This window comes from Pelophylax lessonae (assembly GCF_965119305.1).
Source record: "Pelophylax lessonae genome assembly, chromosome: 10".
Taxonomy (NCBI): domain Eukaryota; kingdom Metazoa; phylum Chordata; class Amphibia; order Anura; family Ranidae; genus Pelophylax; species Pelophylax lessonae.
In genome coordinates, this window is record NC_138777.1 from 42,705,567 (window position 1) to 42,730,355 (window position 24,789).

A 24,789-nucleotide genomic window follows, 5' to 3' on the forward strand; every position below is an offset into this window, starting at 1 on the left:
GAGGAGAGGACAGATTTATCATCTACTTATCTAAAGGAGAAAAACGTCTTTTGTGACACCGGCGCTTTGGGAAATAAGAAAAACAATTTATAGAAAGTAATGCATTTTTTTTTTTTTTTTTACTCGGATGCATTAAAATTGCTTTTGATGTTTTATTTCTAGTGGAGACATTTTATGTGTTTAAAGTGAAGCTGACAACAAAGAAACAGGACAGCCAATGCTGACATGCTTGGAAATTGTAACTAAAATGTTATTTATTGCAGCTCCCCAGTTCTTAGATGTGGTGGCTGCATTCGTTTTATTTTTTTAGGCTTTTTTCCTCGTTTTTAACTGGTGATCCTGCCAGCAGGGCCACTGATGGGGGGGGGGGGGACTACCAGTGCTCCTGTAGGGGGCCCGGGCACACAGGGGGGCCCCAACAGCATGGGGAATTGGTGCGATCAAGTGGAGCGGCAATTACAGAAAGAAGCCCTGTGCGGCTCTCTGCAGCAGCTGCAAGCCAGTTTCCCCCCCTCCCCCCCTCCTGCTTTCAGCTGCTGCAGGGAGAGACACAGACACAAGGCATCATTCCTGTAATTTAACCACTTAAGCCCCGGAAGATTTTACCCCCTTCCTGACCAGGGCCTATTTTGCGATTCGGCACTGCGTGACTTTAACGGACAATTGCGCGGTCGCGCGACGCTGTACCTAAACGAATTTGACGTCCTTTTTTTCCCACAAACAGAGCTTTCTTTTGGTGGTATTTGATCACCTGTGCGATTTTTTGATCATGCGCTATAAACAAAAAAAGAGCGTAAATTTTGCAAAAATAACAATATTTTTCACATTTTTTTATATGAAATTCCCCCAAAAAAATGTAAAAATCAAAATTTTTTAACATTTTCAGCCAATTTGTTTTCTGCTACCTATGTTTGGTAAAAAAAAAATTGCAAAAAGCGTATTTTGATTGGTTTACGCAAAAGTTATTGCGTTTACTAAGGGAAAGATTTCTGTCATTTTTGGTGTTTTTTTTTAAATGTGTAATGGCGGCGATCTGCGATTTTTTTTTGCGGTACTGCGACATTGCGGCGGACAGATCGGACCCTTGACTAACATTTTTGACACTTTTGGGGGTACCAGTGACATTACTGCAGTAATCAGTGCTATACATATGCACTGTTACTGTAAAAATGACACTGGCAGTGAAGGGGTTAACTGTATTGGAGAGGGAGGGGTTAAGTGTGTCCTAGGGGCGTGCTTCTAACTGTGATTGGCTGTGGCTACTAGTGTAAGAACAGAGATCAACGGTCCTACATAGTAGAACCGTCTGATCTCCATTCTTACACAGGGAAGAATGACAGGCGGCGCGCCTCCGGCGGCGCACGCACGCTCCCTAGAAGCCTCACAGGCTAGCGACGTAGGCCTACGTCGCTTTGCCTGTGAGGGGCTGACTGCCGCAGTAAATAGTCGTGCGGCGGTCGGCAAGTGGTTAAACTCCAAAACCGATCCCCCTCCCTGTTCTGCCTGCCTATGTTCCTTCCCCCCCACCGTTTTGGACTAACCTTACTATATACGACCCCCAATTGTACAATCTCCTTTAGATCTCCCATAACCTTTGTCATGCAAAGCCCTGCATGATTTGATAGGAATTGCATGGACTGTTTAGGTTCATCCTCATATTACTAAAGCTGGCCATACACGGTTCGCATCTCGGGACTGGCCAGGATTCGAACTGTTAATGGGCAGGCTGAATGTACTAAGTTGATCGATCGATTAACTGGGGTACAACCAGCCTGTCGGATTCTCTTGTGATTATTACTAGCGGCTGCTGATAGCTACCTCCACCTCCTGAGCCCTAGACTTTCTCTGTAACTCTAAACTGGTAACCTGTAGAAATTTTTGAAGTGTCGCCTATGGAGATTTTTAAGTACCAATGTTTGTCGCCATTCCACGAGTGTGCGCAATTTTGAAGAATGACATGTTGGGTATCTATTTACTCGGCGTAACATTATCTTTCACATTTTAGAAAATAATTGGGCTAACTTTACTGTTTTCTTATTTTTTAGTTCACAAAAGTGTATTTTTTCCAACAAAATTGCGTATGTAAGACCGCTGCGCAAATACGGTGTGATAAGACCCACACATGTGAGGTATCACAGCGATCGTTAGAGCAAGAGCAATAATTCAAGCCCCAGAACTCCTCTGTAACTCTAAACTGGTAACCTGTAAAAAATTTTAAATTGTCACCTATGGGGATTTTTAGGTACCAATGTTTGTCGCCATTCCACAAGTGTGCGCAATTTTGAAGCAAGACATGTTGGGTATCTATTTACTCGGTGTAACATTATCTTTCACATTATAGAAAAAAATTGGGATAACTTTACTGTTTTCTTTTTTTTTTTATTTAAAAAAAGTGTATTTTTTCCGAAAAAATTGTGTTTGTATGACCGCTGTGCAAATACTGTGTCATAAAAAGTATTGCAACGATCTCCATTTTATTCTCTAGGGTCTCTGCTAAAAAAATATATATATAATTTTTGGGGGTTTTAAGTAATTTTCTGGCAAAAAAAAAATGATTTTAACTTGTAAACAACAAATGTCAGAAATAGGCCTGGTCCAGAAGTGGTTAAGGTCAGGGCCGGTTCACACTTGTGCGAGTGCGCCGATCGCATGTAATTCGGAGCGCACTGCTCCTTCATTACATGCGATCGGAGGTGCGGATGCAAATTCAGCCATACACTTTGTATGGCTGAATTCGCATTGTATCCGCACCAAACACGCACAGGACCCTTTTTTCCAGCCGCATCAGGATCGGATCGCACAGTGGTTCACACTTGTGCAATCCGATCCTGTGCGAACTGTCAGATCACACTGCGATATGCGATCAAACTGGGGGTGTCGTTAAGATTTCATTGACACCCCCTGCGTATCGCATATGGCAGTGTGAACTGCCAGGGGTGCGTTTGCGATGCGGGAACAGGCTGCGAATTCGCAGCCTTCCCGCATCGCACAAGTGTGAACCGAGACTAAATCTAAAGGAAATTTGTACAAGAAAAATGATCGTGTGTCCAGTGTTGGCAAAGCTAAAGGAGATTGTACAGAGATTGTAAAATCAGATTGTATAGCATATGGCCAGCCTAAGGGTGATCATACACGCTATGATTTTATCATCCAATCGATGTGTGATTCAATCAAAACGATCAAATCTGCAAACAACTGAATAGACACAACTGCCTTTCTGATTGGTCTAGACTCAATTTAGATTGAATTTTAAGAAAAAAAGAGTGGATCAGCCGGGGTAGCAAATTATTGATCTTTTTGTATCGACTGGCTGCACTGAGATACTTCGTTCATCCATATGTTCGGATTTTGATCGATCGGATTGGAAGATCACATGGTGGCAACTGAGATGCGATTGATAACTTGATTATCAGTATCGAATTAATTAGTTGGTATTTATAGATTAATTATTGCTATCGGGAGTGATTGATTTGAAAAAAGATTAATAATTTATTGAACCATGTATGGCCTCCATACAGCGGACCATACACTACACAATCTGGTTGTACAATCTTCTTTGATTTACCATGAACTATGTAGTACAAGGACCAGTCTGATTGGATACAAAATTGCTTAGGTTTGTCCTTAAACAGTTTTGGTGAAGCTGGGTTTACATATGTGTGGGCGTGGGTCACGGCATGGGGTCCGGTGCGTCCCAGTTCACCGATTCAGGTGCGATTCCAGTCCCAATTTTTGTCTGACTTTGCACCTAAATGAGGCCCAAACACGCAAAGGACCCTTTTGAACACCGCCCCGGAGGTGTGTGAACCATTGAGCACCCGTCACACTCGCCTGTCATGCGATTTGGACGTGGGGAAACTCAGTGTGAACCCAGCCTTAATCTAAGAACGATTGTGCAATTAGATTGTACAGTGCATGGCTAGCTTTGGACCATCTGTATGTACTTACATTACTTAAGCCCACCCCATACGTTACAATCTGATTGTACGATTTTCATTAGATCTACCAACAAGTGTGTAGTGCAAGGGTTTGTCTGATTGTATATTAGGTGATAGTTTAGGTAGGTCCTCATATTACTTACTTTTGGATCTACATTTGATTGTACAGAAATGTTATAGTCAGATTGAAATGTGTATGATGAACCTAAAGCTCACCACACATGATACAATCCGATTAGAGAATCTGCTATAGTTCTCCCAACAAATATGTAGTGCAAGGGCTGCCTGATTGGAAAGATTTGATAGGTCTTCATATTACATAGATTTGGTAAATCTAAATTTGATTGTACAAAGATTGTACAATCAGATTGAAACATGTATAGCGACCCAAATGGTGGCCATACACAGTTCAATTTTATTATCCAATCAATGTGCGATTCAATTAGGATGATTTGATTGAATCTACAATCAATCAGCCATGACTTCCTTTCTGATCGATTCAGATTGAATTTGCTCAAACTGAAATATTTTTCTGATCAGGGTGGAAAATTAAATGATTGATCGTTTTGCGTCAATTAGATTAAATAAATAAGAATTAAATAAAGATTAAATTAACCACTTTACCACCGGAGGATTTTGCTGTCTTACGTCCAGGCCACTTTTTGCGATTCGGCGCTGTGCGACTTTAACTGACAATTGCGCGGTCGTGCAACGCCATACCCAAACGAAATGTACGTCCTTTTTTTCCCACAAACAGAGCTTTCTTTTGGTGGTATTTGATCACCTGTGCGATTTTTACTTTTTGTGCTATAAACAAAAAAAGAGCGTTTATTTTGAAAAAATAACAATATTTTTAACTTTTTTTATATGAAATTCCCCCCAAAAAAATGTAAAAATCAAATTTTTTTAAAATTTTTGGCCAATTTGTTTTCTGCTACCTATGTTTGGTAAAAAAAATCACGATAAGCGTATTTTGATTGGTTTGCGCAAAAGTTATTGCGTTTACTAACTACGGGAAAAATTTCTGTCATTTTTTGGTGTTTTTTTTTTTTAACGCGTAATGGCGGTGATCTGTGATTTTTTTTGTGGGACTGCGACATTGCGGCGGACAGATCGGACCCTTGACTGACATTTTTGACACTTTTGGGTGTACCAATGACATTACTGCAGTAATCAGTGCTATAAATATGCACTGTTACTGTAAAAATGACACTGGCAGTGAAGGGGTTAATTTTATTGGAGAGGGAGGGGTTAATGTATGCCTGGTGCTTACTGACGTGTGGGGGGGGGAGGTGACTGAGTGACAGAAGGACAGATCGGATGTCCAGCTATGCTGAACACTCCGATCTGTCAGTCCCTGTCACTTAGGAGATCCGCCCGCTCTGTTTACACAGGCGGGCGGATCTCCTCATTTGATTCCCCGACGATCGGGGCAGAGCAGCGGTGATCGCTGCCGCTCCTCCCCTGGCCCGACTCCCGCTGTGAATGAAAACAGCGGGAGCGTGCCTACAGGGGGAGGAGTCCAGCGACGTAGGTCTACGTCGCTGGACGATAACGAACCACTTTCCGGCAGTACGCTCAATGTGAGCGGTCGGCAAGTGGTTAAATAAAGTAATAAATTAAAATAAATTTGAAATAATTTAAAATAAATTAAATTAATAAAGATAACATTCAATAAATAAGAATAAAGCACATCGATACTTTGTTAATGAATATGATCGGATTTCGATCAATCAGATTATAAAATGACATGGTGGGAACAGGGATGTCATCGTTATTTTGTGACCACGAATTCCAATCTTATCTTAACCATTGATGGAAATCCACTTCCCTGTGTGTGGTGTATGAACTGACCTATCAGGAGAGATCGATTGGAAAATAAATCATTTTTGATTTTCAATTTTTTCATTTATTTATTTTTATTTTTTTCTCTTACTAGTGGTTCCTCTGCTCTCAGTTTACTCCCCTCTATGCTAATGGATTGAATATGTGATTTGTATATTATTACATTGTATAGATATAGTAATATGTACATTTATGGATTGATTAGTTATTAAACTTTATTTATTTATTATAAGGTATATATATTCATTGACAAGTTTGCTGGAGCCTGAAGAAGCCCAAACTGTGGGCGAAACGAGTCGATCAATCGTACTTTAGGATGTGCCTTGTTATATGATACACCTTTTTTATACCGTATTTCTATTTGTCGATTTTATCATCCTGTTTTCAATAAAATTTAAATATTTTTTATGGTTTGTTTTTCTTTTGATGTCTTGGGCACATTAAAATCCCCATTTTCCTCGCCTGCAGGGTGTTCCCTCCCGGACTTGGTTTACTTTTAGATGCACTCAATTTATAGGGGCATCAGGGGCGTAACTACAGGGGTTGCAGGGGTTGCAATTGCAACCAGGCCCCATGCTCCAGGGGGCCTGTGTGGCTCCCCTGTACACCTGGATAGGAGGGGCGGTGGGGGCAGCATGTAGAGAAATCACTGTCCTCCTTTTTCCTCCTGTAGCTGCAGGAGGAAAATGGAGGAGATTGGTTCCTCTGTATGCTGCCCCCCGCCACTCCTCCTATCCAGTTCACTTGTTTTCTGCTGTCTCTGGGCCCCTGTGTGCTCCCCTGGTCCCCCCCCCCCACCCCACTGTGTGCTGCCCACCCCCTCCCCCACTGTGCTCCCCCCAGGCTTGAAGGGAAGGACCCCGGCCAGGGGTCCGGGGGGCCCTTCATGGTTTCTTGCACCGGGGGCCCTGAAGGTTCTAGTTACGCCTCTGAGGGGGATCGTGCCGGGCTTTTTGTTAATAGATATTTACTCTCCACTCAATTTTCACTTGGAAAAGAAATAATTTATCAAAGCATGTATGACCACTGTTAGGCTCACAACACGCGATGCAATCTGACATACAATCTCTGAACAACCAACTTTAGGCTCACACAGGTGCATTGCCAGACATCGCATGTGATTCGCACCGCTTGTGATTCGACCCGCATTGCTGTGCACATCACATGTGATGTCTGTGCACTGCGAATTCATCCATACAAAGGGTATGGCTGAAATCGCATCGCATTCGCACCAAAATGGTGCAGGACCCTTTTTTTTGGTCCGCACTGGAATCGGATTGCACGTATGTGATCGGTTTTCTGCACTATTTGACAGTTCGCACTGTGATCTGCAAACCGATCTGGTTACATTGACACCCCCAGCGATTGGCAGATCTCAGTGTGAACCACTGTGCGATTCAGGTGCAATGCAGGAACCGGCACTGAATCGCAGGGTTTCTCGCATCACACCGGTGTGAACCGGGACTAAGACCTACTAAAGCCATGTAATAGGAGTACCGACCTAAATCACCCCATCAATTTCTATACATTCAGGTAGGCCCTTGCCCTACAATCTGGAAACTGCACAATCAGATTGTAACGTGTGGGGTGATCAGATCTAGTCTCAGTATAAATAGCCGCCCCCACCACTACGAAGACCCGATCATGTTTCTGGTAACCCTTTCGCTACCTGGGAGAGAGAAGTCAGCATTTATCCAACCAATTACTGCCCCCCCCCCCCCCCAGACAGAGCTTGGCTGCTCTCTGAAACCGAACGCCGTCCAGATTGTGCTGCTGTCAGACACTTGCTTCCATGTATTTTTAATGAGCAGAGATGCGCAGCGGAGGGGAAGGGAGCTTATTAGTTTTAGTAGAGGGAGGCAGCGAGGTGAGGCGGAGGCCTGGGCTCCACGCAGATGGAATCCAGCGAGGACGAGGCCAGCTGGCTGGAGAACCAGTGGGAGAAATGGTAGGACTGGGAGAACTGGGAGGGTCCCCCCATTGTCCCTGGACTGCAGAGGACAGGCCCTCCATGGCATCGCTTTTATTTCATGTATTCTCTTCTATGTAAACCTGTGTAGGCCTCATAATGTATTGTGTATGGGGGGATTTGGGGGGTCCAGACAGTATGTAGAGTGGGGGGGCTTGCTGGGACTTGCAGTTCTTCTTCAGCTGAGCTGTGTATTCTGTAAAGAGCAAGCACAACCAATCCTTATCATGTAGATATTGGTGGACTAAAATACGAATAGTGGAAGATGGCTGTGCTTGGTTGTTATAGTGATCGGTTACTATGGGTTACTACGCCTTATGTATTGGTTATTTGCCCTGCCATACAAGGCTGTGAGTGATGTCATCACTGTATAGAATATTAGCTTTTAGGGTTTTCTATAGATTTTATAGATTTAAGGTTTTCACCTTTAATATTTAAAAAAATATCAGCCTTATCTTTAATAACTTTAGCAAATTTTCCCATTGTGACTATCAGTAAAATACTATATAGGGTTTTTATGTATACCTTATATGTATAATGGTAATCTAAGGTCATATAATGGTAATATAATGTCATATAATGGCGATAATAGTAATGGTAACATAATGGTAATCTAAGGTCATATAATGGTGAGAATGGTAATATAATGTCATATAATGGCGATAATAGTAATGGTAAAATAATGTCATAGAATGGTGATAATGGTAATCTAAGGTCATATAATGGTAATAATAGTAATGGTAACATAATGGTAATCTAAGGTCATATGATGGGGATAATAGTAATGATAATATAATGTCATATAATGGTGGAAATGGTAACATAACGGTAATCTAGGGTCATTTAATGGCAATGTAATATAATGGTGGTAATGATAACATAATGGTCATCTAAAGTCATGGTAATAATGGTAATAGTAACATAATAGTAAAAACTGTGATGCAATAATGGTAATAAAATGCTAATGAAAGCATAATGGTAATATAATGGTATAATAATAACATACTATTCAGGTATATATGTATGTTAGTAATAATGGTAATATAATGGTATTGATAACATAATGGTAATACAATAACATGTACTAATGGTAACATAATGGTAAAGATAATATAATGGTATAATAATAAAATACTGTTCAGGTATATACAGTATCTCACAAAAGTGAGTACACCCCTCACATTTTTTAAAATATTTTATTATACCTTTTCATGTGACATAACTTAAGAAATTACACTTTTCTATAACGTAAAGTAGTAAGCGTACAGCTTGTATAACAGTGTAAATTTGCTGTCCCCTCAAAATAACCCAACACACAGTCTAATGTCTAAACCACTGGCAACAAAAGTGAGTACACCCCTAAGTGAAAATGTCCAAATTGGGCCCAATTAGCCATTTTCCCTCCCCGGTGTCATGTTACTCGTTAGTGTTACAAGGCCTCAGGTGTGAATGGGGAGCAGGTGGGTTACATTTGGTTTTATCGCTCTCACTCTCTCATACTGGTCACTGGAAGTTCAACGTGGCACCTCATGGCAAAGAACTCTCTGTGGATCTGAAAAAAAGAATTGTTGCTCTACATAAAGATGGCCTAGGCTATAAGAAGATTGCCAAAACCCTGAAACTGAGCTGCAGCATGGTGGCCAAGACCATGCAGAGGTTCCACTCAGAACAGGCCTCGCCATGGTCAACCAAAGAAATTGAGTGCATGTGCTCAGCGTCACATCCAGAGGTTGTTTTTGGGAAATAAACATATGAGTGCTGTCAGCATTGCTACAGAGGTTGAAGGGGTGGGGGGTCAGCCTGTCAGTGCTCAGACCATACACCACAAACTGCCCCAAATTGGTCTGCATGACTGTTGTCCCAGAAGGAAGCCTCTTCTAAAGATGATGCACAAGAAAGCCTGCAGTTTGCTGAAGACAAGCAGACTAAGGACAAGGATTACTGGAACCATCTCCTGTGGTCTGATGAGACCAAGATAAACTTATTTGGTTCAGATGGTGTCAAACATGTGTGGGGCCAACCAGGTGAGGAGTACAAAGACAAGTGTGTCTTGCCTACAGTCAAGCATGGTGGGGGGGAGTGTCATGGTCTGGGGCTGCATGGGTGCTGCCAGCACTGGGGAGCTACAGTTCATTGAGGGAACCATGAATGCCAACATGTACTGTGACATACTGAAGCAGAGCCTCAACCCCTCCCTTCAGAGACTGGGCCACAGGGCAGTATTCCAACATGATAACGACCCCAAACACCTCCAAGACGACCACTGCCTTGCTAAAGAAGCTGAGGGTAAAGGTGATGGACTGGCCAAGCATGTCTCCAAACCTAAACTCTATTGAGCATCTGTGGGGCATCCTCAAACGGAAGGTGGAGGAGTGCAAGGTCTCTAACATCCACCAGCTCTGTGATGTCATCATGGAGGAGTGGAAGAGGACTCCAGTGGCAACCTGTAAGACTCTGGTGAACTCCATGCCCAAGAGGGTTAGGGCAGTGCTGGAAAATAATGGTGGCCACACAAAATATTGACACTTTGGGCCCAATTTGGACATTTTCACTTAGGGGTGTACTCACTTTTGTTGCCAGCGGTTTAGACATTAATGGCTGTGTGTTGAGTTATTTTGAGGGGACAGCAAATTTACACTGTTAGACCCGGTTCACACTAGCGCGACTTGTCAGGTCGCCCCAGCAAGTAGAGTCGCCCCTGTGTGAACGGGGTCTTATACAAGCTGTACACTCACTACTTTACATTGTAGCAAAGTGTCATTTCTTCAGTGTTGTCACATGAAAAGATAAAATAACATATTTACAAAAATGTGAGGGGTGTACTCACTTTTGCGAGCTACTGTATGTATATCAGTAAAAATAGTAACATAACTGTAATACAATGCCATGTACTAATGGTGATATAATGACAGTGGCTGGTAAAATACCATTCAGGTTTATGTATATACCTTACACAGTATATATAATAGTAATACAGAAAAAACATAATTTATATACAGTATGAATAATGGTAATCTAGAATAAATATATATATATATATATATATATATATATATATATATATATACCATATATAGTAGTATAATGGCTAAATACCATTCTGACTAATATATACCTTATACAGTATGTACTGTATATGATGTTCTCTGCTTCTGGAGGGGGTTAAGACTTTTTTTTTCCGAAAGAGATTTGTATTTTGATCCTATGGACTCATTAAAGCCTCTATGAGCTCCTTGAGCTCCTTAAAGTCCTATCATTGGATGATTACCTCTTGTAGGGGACTAATTAGTGGCACTTTGCCTTATTAAACCATATAACTGAGTGCTATGGCCAAGTGGAAAGTGCGCAATGTCAACCAATCAGAATCGATGTTTCATTGTTTTGACTTCTGTAAATTGAGATCTGTGTGCTAGAGGTCACTGCGTTTTGTGTCACAGCCCTTGTCATACTAAGGACGTGAAAAAAATATTCTCCCAGGTCATCACAGGCCTGAAAGATGCACTTTGTCAGCAAATGTGACGCAGTGTACACGCAGGATGTATAAAAACACGGCGCCGGCACTTCTGCAGATGATCAGTAGAAACAAAATCCAATGGTAGAATAGCATTGATTAACATTACTGGTTTGCAATGTGCAGTAACCCATAGCAACCAAATATCTTCCATTGTTCTGATTGCTCTACACTGGTTAATGCTGAAATCAGGTTGCTATGGGTTACCGTACACAGCTCTTCCTTCAATATTTGAATGCATTATGCCATTATATTTAAACATGGAGCTGATATTTATTGATTTCTTTAAACATTCTTTTATTATTGTTTAATTAAGGTCATCCAGTACTCCTACTGTTGTGGATCAGGGATCTGAAAACTTTATAAACAAAGTGCCAGTTTACTATCTCTCAGACTTTGGGGGGCAGACTGTGGCCAGATGGGGTAGAAAGGGTCCCAGGCTCAGTGGTCAATGGGGGTAAGAAAATTACAAAAGGATGAATAGTGCCCCATCATTGGTGACTACCGGAGGAATAGTGCCCCATCATTGGTGACTACCGGAGGAATAGTGCCCCATCATTGGTGACTATGGGGAGGAATAGTGCCCCATCATTGGTGACTACCGGAGGAATAGTGCCCCATCATTGGTAACTACGGGAGGAATAGTGCCCCATCATTGGTGACTACTGGAGGAATAGTGCCCCATCATTGGTGACTATGGGAGGAATAGTGCCCCATCATTGGTGACTACTGGAGGAATAGTGCCCCATCATTGGTGACTACCGGAGGAATAGTGCCCCATCATTGGTGACTACTGGAGGAATAGTGCCACATCATTGGTAACTACGGGAGGAATATTGCCCCATCATTGGTGACTACTGGAGGAATAGTGCCCCATCATTGGTAACTACAGGAGGAATAGTGCCCCATCATTGGTAACTACGGGAGGAATATTGCCCCATCATTGGTAACTACGGGAGGACTAGTGCCCCATAATTGGTGACTATGGGAGGAATAGTGCCCCATCATTGGTGACTACCGGAGGAATAGTGCCCCATCATTGGTGACTACGGGAGGAATAGTGCCCCATCATTGGTGACTACCGGAGGAATAGTGCCCCATCATTGGTGACTACGGGAGGAATAGTGCCCCATAATTGGTGACTATGGGAGGAATAGTGCCCCATCATTGGTGACTACCGGAGGAATAGTGCCCCATCATTGGTGACTATGGGAGGAATAGTGCCCCATCATTGGTGACTACCGGAGGAATAGTGCCCCATCATTGGTGACTACGGGAGGAATAGTGCCCCATCATTGGTGACTACGGGAGGAATAGTGCCCCATCATTGGTGACTTTGGGAGGAATATTGCCCCCTCATTGGTGACTACAGGAGGAATAGTGCCCCATCATTGGTGACTATGGGAGGAATATTGCCCCCTCATTGGTGACTACAGGAGCGATAGTGCCCCATCATTGGTGACTACGGGAGGAATAGTGCCCCATCATTGGTAACTACGGGAGGAATAGTGTCCCATTACTGGTGTCGGTGGCAGGAATAGTGTCCCAATGTCGATGACAGTGGCAGAAACTATGCCCCACTGTTTCTGAGAGTAAAGGGAATAATGCCCTAAGGGCCAAATAAAAGCAAGCTAGTCCCCGGGCCGCAGTTTGGAGACCACTGATCTACACAATTACCCTGTACATTCCCTTCTAATGACCCGGCCTGTGTCTGTACACCGAGCACAGCCTCGTCCTGGAAGTACAGGATGCCGATGGAAGTGACCGGGGATTTTGCTGCACTATGACTTGCTAAATTGGAAGGTTCATGATATCAGTTTTATGCTCCCTGCCAGCTAATCCCTGGCGTATTCCAGCCAGTGAATCCGGTAATAATGATACTTAGTGGCAGCAATGAGTTCAGTGACTCCACATTGCGGTACACTAACCATAATAGGACTGCTCACACTTCTACAGATCCCTACATCATATTACTGATCACACCACGATGTACTTGTAAAAAAAAAAAAAACAGTAATACTCAACATGCAACAAACCATTTTAGCCAATCAGATTTCACCTTTCCTCTTTGTTATTGGAACACTATTTGTTAAAGCGTATCTAAAGTGAAATCATTATTTTTTTGTTTTGGGAACTGTGGAGAAAGGTTTTTATCGCTGTCTGTGGCCCTGCTGGGTGGGCTTTGTTACTAGGATAGAAAGTGATGGAAAATCCAAGTTGTCACCAGAACAGGATTAGAGGGAAATCTTCTGATGGGGACACCTGTTCCAGTGACAGCTGTCTAAGGCCCCTTTCCCATGAGTATAGCTTCTGACTCCCAATCCTTGGTGGCTCGCTTTATCAGCTTTAGCAGGCTGGGCTTAGCAGGCGTTCAGGAGGCGATATGCTATCTCCTGCATGCCTATTTGAAGGGGGATTTTGTACTGAAATCTCTCTTCACTGCGACATAACCACATCCATTGGACATGATTGCTTCGAGGATGTGGTGCAGCCCCATTCACTTCTGTAGCTACAAGTATTTGCATCTTCAAAGGGTGGTGCTGTGGATGCCAATATTGAAAGGAAAATGACTTGTCCTAACAATGTATAGTGGATATAAAAAAGTCTACACACCCCTGTTAAAATGTCCAGGTTTCTGTGATGTAAAAAAATGAGACAAAGATAAATCATTTTAGAACTTTTTCCACCTTTAACCACTTTACCACCGGAGGATTTTGCTGTCTTCCGTCCAGGCCACTTTTTGCGATTCGGCGCTGTGCGACTTTAACTGACAATTGCGCGGTCGTGAGACGCCGTACCCAAACAAAATTTACGTCCTTTTTTTCCCACAAACAGAGCTTTCTTTTGGTGGTATTTGATCACCTGTGCGATTTTTACTTTTTGCGCTATAAACAAAAAAAGAGCGTTTATTTTGAAAAAATAACAATATTTTTAAAATTTTTTTATATGAAATTCCCCCCAAAAAAAATGTAAAAACCATTTTTTTTTAAATTTTTTGGCCAATTTGTTTTCTGCTACCTATGTTTGGTAAAAAAAATCACAATAAGCGTATTTTGATTGGTTTGCGTAAAAGTTATTGCGTTTACTAACAAAGGGAAAGATTTCGGTCATTTTTGGTGTTTTTTTTTTAACGCGTAATGGCGGCGATCTGCGATTTTTTTTTGCGGGACTGCGACATTGCGGCGGACAGATCGGACCCTTGACTGACATTTTTGACACTTTTGGGGGTACCAGTGACATTACTGCAGTAATCAGTGCTATATATATATGCACTGTTACTGTAAAAATGACACTGGCAGGGAAGGGGTTAATTTTATTGGAGAGGGAGGGGTTAATGTATGCCTGGTGCTTACTGACGTGTGGGGGGGGAGGGGACTGAGTGAGTCATGGACAGATCGGATGTCCAGCTATGCTGAACAGTCCGATCTGTCACTCCCTGTCACTATGGAGATCCGCCCGCTTGTGTTTACACAGGCGGGCGGATCTCCACACTAGATCCCCGACGATCGGGGGAAGAGCGGCGGCGATCGCCGCTGCTCCTCCCCTGGCCCGACTCCCGCTGTGACTGAAAACAGCAGGAGCGAGCCTCCGGCGGCACGCAAGCGCTGCCCAGAAGGGGGAGTGTCTGACGACGTAGTACTACGTCGTCAGACGATAACGAGCCACTCTGCCGCAGTAATATTACTGTGGGCGGTGGTAAAGTGGTTAATGTGACCTATAAATTGTACAACTCAGTCGAACAACAAACTGATATCTTTTTTTTTTTTTTGGAGGGGTAAAACTAAAAAACGAAAATAATGTGGTTGAGTAATGCCTTGTTTCCACTGAGCGGAACGGTTCGGGTCGGTACAGTTTGGAAGGGTTATAATGGTCCGGCCTATTCAGGTGAGCGTTTCCACTGCAAGTCTGGACTATTATCTGGACTGAGCTTTTCGTTTGACGTGAGCATTGACGTTTTTCTCTCCGCCAATCAGTGGAATGTATCGTATGATGCCAGTAGCTCCGCCCTAACCGTACCGTACCATTTCCTATGGCCCTACACCTGAAAGGACCAGGAATGGTGCGGTTTGGTTCGGTTGTATGGGCCACTTTCATAATGGAAACACTCAAAATAGCGCACCGTACCGAACCGACCCGAACCGATCCGCTCAGTGGAAACGAGGCATTAGTATGCACACCCTCCTATAACTGGGGATGTACAGTATATACATATTTTGCAGAACAGTGGACAGTCTGGTCAGTAAGCAACAGGTGTGCTCTCATTGCTTTCCTCGGCTACAAGAGAAAGGAGCCTAGCTGAAGAGTTTCCGAAAAGCAGCTCCACTGCTCCTCCTTGGTCCAGTGTCTGTTGGGAATTATAATGCAAAAGGTCCATAGGATCCACAATATGGCCACTTCCTGGACTTCAAATCCCATGATCCTTAGTGTTCTGCAAAGGAATCCATAAGCTTTTCTGGCTATAGTTCTCCCTCTGCTGACTGGAGGGGATAGTGCAACACAAAATTCAGAGTATACAAAAAACAAATTCTTAACAGAGATGTGGCGGCGGTAGGTCTCATTGGCTCCGGGTAAAAGCACAGATTTTGCTGTCCTCCCAGGGTCAGGGGAATCCCAATGGGAACACTGTATAAAGAACAAAAAGAGGGTGCACCGACCTTGTGCATTACCCAAATGGAGTTTATTAACCACTTAAGCCCCGGAAGATTTTACCCCCTTCCTGACCAGGGGTTTTTTTGCGATTCGGCACTGCATGACTTTAACGGACAATTGCGCGGTTGTGCGATGCTGTACCTAAATGAATTTGACGTCCTTTTTTTCCCACAAACAGAGCTTTCTTTTGGTGGTATTTGATCACCTGTGCGATTTTTTGATCATGCGCTATAATCAAAAAAAGAGCGACAATTTTGCAAAAATAACAATATTTTTCACATTTTTTTATATGAAATTCCCCCCAAAAAAAATGTAAAAATCTAAATTTTTTAACATTTTTGGCCAATTTGTTTTCTGCTACATATAACAAAAAAATGACAATAATAAAAGTTATTGCGTTTACTAACTAAGGGAAAGATTTTTGTCATTTTTGTTGTTTTTTTTTTTTTTTACGAGTAATGGCGGCGATCTGCGATTTGTTTTGCGGGACTGCGACATTGCGGCGGACAGATAGGATTCTTGACTGACATTTTTTTACACTTTTGGGGGTACCAGTGACATTACTACAGTAATCAGTGCTATAAATATGCACTGTTACTGTAAAAATGACACTGGCAGGGAAGGGGTTAACTTTATTGGGGAAGGAGTGGTTAAGTATGTCCCTAGGGGCGTGTTTCTAACTGTGATTGGACATGGCTACTGGTGTAAGAACAGAGATCAACGGTCCTACATAGTAGAACCGTGTGATCTCCATTTTTACACAGGGGAGAATGACAGGCGGCTTTGTTTACATTAGCCGCCTGCCTTTCTCCCTTCACGGCGAACGATCGTGAGTGACCGGCGGACATCGGGTCCGCCGGTCACACACACTGACTTGTTAGGGAACGAGCCAGGGCGGGCGCACGCCTCCGCGGGCGTGTGCTCGCCCGCTAGTGGCTCACAATATAGTGACATGCTAGTGACGTACCCATACGTCACTTTGGCTGGCCGGGGCTGACCGCTGCAGGTCGGCAACCGGTTAAAATGAAAAATGAAAATATACTCACAAACGCCAAAAATATTAAAAGCATTTTGATCCACAATGGACCCAAAGCAACCAGGTCATCAGGACAGTGTCCAGCACGCCGGAGGACCTTCCAAATGCTGATGCGTTTCAAGGGAAGATCCTCTCTTCTTCAGAGCCAGTCTACAGTGATGCATTGACACATATAATATAAAAGAAGGGGCTTGACACATGGTCTCAAAGCCCCTCCCAGCAATCGCTGGACATGGGAGTGGTGTCAAGGCAACGCCTACTTAAATATATTGGAATGATACAAATAATAACACACCATCAGGAGTAAAATCAAATTATATCCCAGTTCCATGATTAACAGTTAAGCGCCTCTTCAATCGGCGGGGGGGACGACAGGATAACAGCAGAAAGTAAAAGTAAACTCAGGGAAATGTCTCCTTTTCCATGTTTCTGTAGCCTAGCTACAGAAGTGAATACATTTTTTTTTGCAGAACAATGGACTTTACAGGCATCAGAAAACAGTTTCTTAAAAAAGCATACAAAAAGCATAGAAAGATATATAAAATCTACGTGAACCTGCTAGCCGTAATACACCAACTACAACACCAAGAGGCCATATCTACTTCCATGGTATATGCGCCAATAATTTGACTACCGGTAACCAGGTGGGCTTGGTGTAAGTTGCTGTAGCTCTGTTATTGTCCCTCATGTGCTGTATGTGGTCTGGATCCATGTATCGGCCAGTGGGATTGTGAAAAATGCCATATGTAACACCTTTGAATGTTTAATACTATTAAATACTATGAATATTCATTATATATTTTCATTTACCTAGAATACCTGCTCAGGCTCCTGAGGAAGCACAGCAGCGTGAAACATGTAGAGCTACATCAACTTACACCAAGCCTGCCTGGTTACCAGTTATCACATTATTGGCCCTTATACTATGGATGTCTATGGATGTCTTGGTGTTACTAGTATATTTTGGCTAGAAGGCTCACTGTGAAATTTTATAAATCTTCCTATGTTTTAGAATTATTTGTGATAAAATGTATGTTTTTTTAAGAAACTGTTGTTTTCTGGTGCCTATAAAGTCCATTGTTCTGCAAAATTTGTATTCACTTCTGTAGCTAGGTGCTGGGCTACAGAAACATGGAAAAGGAGACAATTTCCTGAGCTTACTTTCACTTTCTGCTGTTATTCTGAATGTTGTGTTGCACTATCCTCTCCAGTCAGAGGGAGAACTCTAGCCAGGAAAAGCCTGTGGATTCTTTTGCAGAACACTAAGGATCATGGGATTTGTAGTGCAGGAAGTAGCCATATTGTGAAATGTATGGACCATTTGCACTATAATTCCCAAGAGGCACTGGAGCAAGGAGGAGCAGTGGAGCTGCTTTTCTGAGACTGTTCAGCTAGGGATTTTCTTTTGTAGCTGAGGGAAGCAATGAGAGCACATCTGTTGCATACTGATAAGACTGCTCAGAGGCCAGACCATCAGAGACACCTTAGGCAATGCAGCACAGACCCCAGTGATTGCATCTGCACTGTTGCCACAGGGAGACCAGAGCATCCTCCCACTCTCTACTTCCCATCGCTGAATCTCTGGAGGCATCCGGTGGAGAGACTGAGGGGGCCCTTCTTTTTACAGCAAGTATACTGCACCCTTACTGTATCTTTACCGCACCTATGGTGCACCTGTACAACACCCTTACTGTGCCTTTACTGCAACTATACTGCATGTTAGTACTAAGTGCACAAATGTTTCTTAAAGGGCCCCAACGATAGCCAGCAGGAAAAAAAAAAGGACTGCTCCTACCGTAAAACCATTCTGAAAATCCCCTTTGTCCCTCCTCCCCTTTCTTTCATTTCTATGGACAGTTCACATCCAGTCAGTCTAGGCCTAGCATAGTCGCTGCCATTAATGCACTTCGGCAGTATAGTTCCTCTGTTTGGTAAATCAAGCTTTATTGTTGCACTTTAAGTGACCCTGCTACTGTTTATGCTGATCTGGAAACCAAGTATCAGTCCTTACAACTAATTACTGTGCATGCTAAATTGTAATATTACAGTTGTTAATCCATTTCTGTGCTTACATCTTTACCAACTATTTTAGGAGAGACAATATATTAAAGTGGAGCTCCAGTACCCATAATTGTTTTTTTTTAAAAAGCTTCCCCATTATTGTTAGTACTAGTGCATTTATATTAGGCTACTGTCCTTACTATCTTCATGCTTGTTACGTTTAAAACTGTATTAGCCTACATAATTTTGGAAGCAGGCAGGGGCCATCGAGGATGTGGGCATTCTGAAGCCCGCTTGTGTGTATTTCCAGGATAAGGTGCAGCTGGCTACCCAGCATGCACCTCCCGATCTTGCGCCTGCGAACATGAAACTATGCGGCACAGATTATGGATAGTGTAGGACCCACTGATAATGGGGTACTTTGACGCAGTGGTGGGCTTGAGCACGATATGGCCATATGGTGGGACTAAATCCCCATTTTTATTTATGGATTGTCTCCATATTTGATAGTCATTTCTTTTGCATGTATGCGCTATTCTTTTTTAATATACATGTTGCTTGGTCCATAGCTGCACCGGCTTTAGATATACATGTTCAGGGTTTGCTCCCCCAATTTTTTGCTTGTTTATTATGCGGCACAGATTGGCAATGACAGGTTTCCATAGCAAATCTTCTACAATGGTGCAGTTTGCGTCACTTTCGGTCAGGAAATATTGTTACTGTACCCACACTATATGCCCAGACTCCTGGGATCGAAGACATAGATATCCCAGGGGTCAACGCACTGGGGCTGGTGACATAATCGCCTAGGCGGCTGCAACCAGTAGTCGCAGGGAAGACAACTAAAAAAAAAAAAAAAAGGTACTTTCTGTAGAAATTACAGCATATCAGTTTCCAAACCTTAATTTACCAGGGATGCACATTACAAATTAGTTCATTCCTAAAAATGAGTGGAACTCCACTTTAGGATTGCCTTTACTACCTGGTTCAGAACCTGTTCCCTTGGTTTACGTAGTATTTTTATTGGGTAGTAGAGCTGCACGATTAATCGTTACAAAGTTGCGATCCCCCTCATGATCTTAATCCAGCATTTCCACGATTCATGTAGCAGTATAGAGCCATTCTCTGCTCAGAGCTGTCAAAGAAAAAAAAAAAAAAAAACAGTCTGCAAAGTTTATCACAACATTGCTTAGCACTGTGAGATAAATAGAAACATTGTATCATTTGGTTCTTTTAACTCAAAGGGATGAACTGCGGTCTGTAAATGAGGGCAGTTTAACCACTCAAAGTGATTGGAAAGTCTCGGTTTAAAAAATTAATAAATAAATAATAAACATGTTATACTTACTTCCTCTGTGCAGTTGGTTTTGCACAGAGCAGCCAGGATCCTCCTCTTCTTGGGTCCCTCATTGCTGCTCCTGGCCCCTGCCTCCTGTGGAGTTCCCCCACAGCAAGCAGTTTGCTATGGGGGCACCTGAGCCGAGCTGCAGCTCTGTGTATTCATTCAGACATTGGAGCTGTCATTCGGCCCCCGCCCCCTCTCTCCTGATTGGCTAACTGACTTTGATTGACAGCTGCGTGAGCCAGTGGCGCCACGGCTGTGTTTCAGCCAATCAGGAGGGAGAGTCTGGAACTGCCGAGGGACTCGTGGACATCGCTGGAGAGAGATGGGCTCAGGTGAGTATTAGGGGATGCTGGAGAGGCTGCTACACCCAGAAGGTTTTTAGCTTAATGCAGAGAAGATGTAAAAACCTTCTGACTTTACAACTCCTTTAACCACTTAAGCCCCGGAGGATTTTCCTGCTAAAAGACCAGGGGGTATTTTGCGATTCGGCACTGCGTGACTTTAACGGACAATTGCGCGGTCGTGCGACGCTGTACCTTAACGAATTTGACGTCCTTTTTTTCCCTCAAACAGAGCTTTCTTTTGGTGGTATTTGATCACCTGTGCGATTTTTTTGATCAAGCGCTATAAACAAAAAAAGAGCGTCAATTTTGCAAAAATAGCAATATTTTTCACATTTTCTTTATATGAAATTCCCCCCAAAAAAAAATGTAAAAATCAAAATTTTTTAACATTTTCGGCCAATTTGTTTTATGCTACCTATGTTTGGTAAAAAAAAATCGCAAAAAGCGTATTTTGATTGGTTTGCGCAAAAGTTATCGCGTTTACTAACAAAGGGAAAGATTTTTGTTGTTTTTTTTTTAACGCGTAATGGCGGCAATCTGCGATTTTTTTTTGCGGTACTGCGACATTGGGGCGGACAGATCGGACCCTTGACTGACATTTTTGACACTTTTGGGGTTACCAGTGACATTTCTACAGTAATCAGTGCTATACATATGCACTGTTACTGTAAAAATACACTGGTAGTGAAGGGGTTAACTTTATTTGGGAGGGAGGGGCTGTGTGTGTCCCTAGGGGCGTGCTTTCTACTGTGATTGGCTGTGGCTTGAGCTGTAAGGACACTGATCAACGGATCTACATAGTAGATCCATGTGATCAGTGTCTTTACACCGAGGAGAATGACAGGCAGCTTGTTTACACAAGCTGCCTGACTTTCTCCCTCTCCCCCGCCAATCGCAGAGTGGCCGGCGAACATCGGGTCCGCCGGTCACACGCGCGGGGGGGTCCGTGACCACGCGGGAGCGCGCCTCCGCGGGCGCGCGCTCGCTCCCCAGACCCTCCCAGGCTAGTGACGTTAATTAACGTCACTCTGCCTGGCAGGGGCTGACCGCCGCAGTAAATTTACTTGCGGCGGTCGGCAAGCGGTTAAAGACTAAGCCTTTTTCTGACATTTGTTGCTTACAAGTTAAAATTTGCTAGAAAATTACTTAGAACCCCCAAACATATATATATTTTTTACCTGAGACCCTAAAGAATAAAATGGCGGTCGTTGCAATATTTTATGTCACACTGCATTTGCACAGCGGTCTTTCAAATACAATTTTTGGGAAAAAAATGTATTTCAATGAATTTAAAAAAAAACTAAACAGTAAAGTTAGCAACATTTTTGTGAAAGATGATGTTATACCCAGAACCGTGATCTTTATTTTAAGCAAAAAAATTGTGATTCTCATTTTATCCAGAATCGTGCAGCCCTATTGGGTAGTATTACTTTCAGTCCCGGTTCACACATATGCGATGCGGAAACGCTGCAAATCCACTGAGCATTCAACTCATAGCAGGAGCGTAACTACAGGGGCTGCAATTGCAACCGGGCCCCATGCTTCAGGGGGCCTGTGTGGCTCTCCTGTACACCTGGATAGGAGGGGTGGCGGGGGCAGCATGTAGAGAAATCACTGTCCTCCTTTTTCCTCCTGTAGCTGCAGGAGGAAAATGGAGGAGATTGGTTCCTCTGTATGCTGCCCCCGCCACTCCTATCCAGTTCACTTGTGTTCTGTTGTCTCTGCACCCCTGTGTGCTACCCTGGTCCCAACCCCCCCCCCCCCCCCCACTGTGCTGCCTCCCTCTCCTACCGGCTGCTGCAATGGATGTGTCACAATAGAGAACCAAGAAGGGGTCGGTAAATATGTAATCTACCAGCTCCTTCCTTTTCTGAATGGACAGAGTCATAGTCAGTGACATTGTAAAAAAATAAAATAAAATGATAAAAAATAATACAATTAAAATACCAAAAAATAAAAACTACCGACACCAGTGGGTGAACTTCCAGGGTTTGCAAAGGTCACACTTTGGCATTCCACCACTGTGGGGAGGCCCCAAGATGGCAGGAAGGGGGCCCACTGCAGAACTTGTGAAAGGATCCCGCTGCGGGACCATAAAAAGGGCCCTGCAACGAGAGTAAAGGGCCCCAGGATCAGTGGGAAGAGCCCCAGGCTTGAAGTGAAGGGCCCTGGCCAGGGGTCCGGGGGGGCCCTTCATGGTTTCTTGCACCAGGGCCCTGAAGGTTCTAGTTACGCCTCTGACTCATAGGCAGTTCACACTGCCATATGCGAATCGCTGGGGGTGTCAGTACAAAAGTTAACGACATTCCAAGATCAGTTCGCATATCGCAGTATCAGTTTGGACATGAATCGGATCGTGTGAACACCCACGCGATCCAATTCTGGTGCGGACTTAAAAAAGGGTCCTGTGCGAGCTGTGTCTGAATGCGATGCAAATTCAGCCATACAATCTGTATGGCTGAATTTGCATTGCACATACATCCCATGTGATTTGCAGAGCAGTGGGCTGCGAATCACATGCGCTGTATGTCATCGATGTAGCAGGTTTTCCAGGCATTGGGCCTGATGTGGGTCTGCCATTGTTACCGGTTACCTCTCCAGCCCATGTGAGCTGCGACCCTGGGTGTGAGAACTGAGACATGGACAACTCCGGCATCTTTGTTTGGTTGTTTTATTGTATTTTAGGGGATGGGAGAAGGGAATGAGTGGGATGCTCCTTTGGCTCGACCAGGGCCATCTCTAACACAGGGCAAAAGGGGCAGCTGCCCTGGGTCCCATCATTGTTGTGGGGCCCAAAGCAGCTGCCCCTTGAGCCTGCACTGGCTGCAAATAGTTAATAAGTGGTTTGGGGAGGGCCCAAGAAAATATTTGCCCAGGGTCCAATCATAATTAAAGACGGCCCTGGGCTCGACTATGTACAATTCTGGGACCTTTATAGCAAAAATGCCCGTTAGCGCTGTCTTGACGCCAGCCGACGCTAGCCAACGCTTACCGGCGCTTTGAACACACTGTATCTCTGAAAGCTGTGCTGGAACTCCGACATAAGTCCAGAAGATCCAGGACTGTAGAATATTGAACTTCTGACACTGCTGGCACTCACAAGTCACTGACTACTCTCTCCTGCCTTACACTGGCTTGAGGTAGCTTGTTGTGAATTCCTGTTTGGCTGCAACTGATGCACTACACACCGTGCACTGACTCTTCAGGGCCCAAACTACAGGAGCCCCCTTTAATTCTTCAGAGTCCCCTGACTAGGTACCCCCTCTGTCACTTCAGGGTCCTCTACCTAGGTGCCCCCTTTACAGCTAGCTGACACTTGGATCCTAGAACCTTCTCCGGAGTGGTCCCCTCTAACACTAGGCAGACCCCTAGTGGCAATGCTCAGTACTTACCACCTGTGTAGGCTTTCCTGGGACTGGACCCCCCTTTCCCTCCGCTGGTTCTTGGCACACCGGATCCCCCTCAGCTCAACTCAGCATCCTCTGGATTCTAAGACAGCACCCCGAGACATCCACCTTCCTCAGACAGGAGGAGAGACAGCCGTTCTCTCCCTCCTGGGACTCTGCTCCCGCCAAAAGACCCTGAGCAACGCACTCCCCTCATACTTATATCCACTCCCAGAATCCTTTGCAGCCGAATCTGCCTTCTGGGGTAGTTACAATCCTGAATGTGTCCCTGATTGGGTTTCCTCCACTGCCCTATGAGAAGCCTCTCACAGAGCCAGTGGGGAGACTCCCCTCTCAGCAGGCACACCTGGAAGCCATGACACCCTAGCCAAAAAACAATCATGGCCATGCTGTTAGGTAGACAAGGCCCACCATGCATTTACCTAGCACCTACCTGTAGGGTGCTACATCGCATATATGTGAACCGGCGCTCAGTGATTTGCTGTGATATTCTATGTTTGTACACTCAACCTGGTGTGTCAGAGGTGCTGAAATTCCTAATGAATTTGAGGCAAAGAACAGAGGGCCCATCCTAACCAGTGGCTCCTATGAGGGAAGCGCTATACTTCTATGTATCGTATTGGCAGACAGGATCGCCTGCTGAGCATGACATGTCCTACTTTTTGTGCTTTACCCACGGCAATGTGAATAGAATCATCATTTGGCCATTGCCGGGTTCTGACAGACTATTGTAGCACATTAAA

The 24,789-nt window shown here is 43.9% G+C and overlaps 1 protein-coding gene and 1 long non-coding RNA gene across 4 annotated transcripts in view; one reads left to right on the forward strand and one right to left on the reverse strand.

Annotated features, from left to right (window-relative positions):
- Positions 1–24,789, reverse strand: part of LOC309565207 — a 1,884,446-nt gene that overhangs the window by 1,819,378 nt on the left and 40,279 nt on the right. The window lies entirely within an intron of this gene.
- The window catches only part of MAPK8IP1 (mitogen-activated protein kinase 8 interacting protein 1), a 183,898-nt gene that overhangs the window by 82,387 nt on the left and 76,722 nt on the right, over positions 1–24,789 (forward strand). Inside the window, exon 1 of one of the 3 annotated variants that reach the window (XM_082270004.1) lies at positions 7,592–7,731. The exons of the other annotated variants lie outside the window; for them this stretch is intronic. Within the exon in view, the coding sequence (XP_082126130.1) occupies positions 7,679–7,731 (53 nt within the window). The 5' untranslated portion in view covers positions 7,592–7,678. Of the gene's footprint in view, positions 1–7,591; positions 7,732–24,789 lie in introns of those variants that run through there. 3 annotated transcript variants of the gene reach the window in all.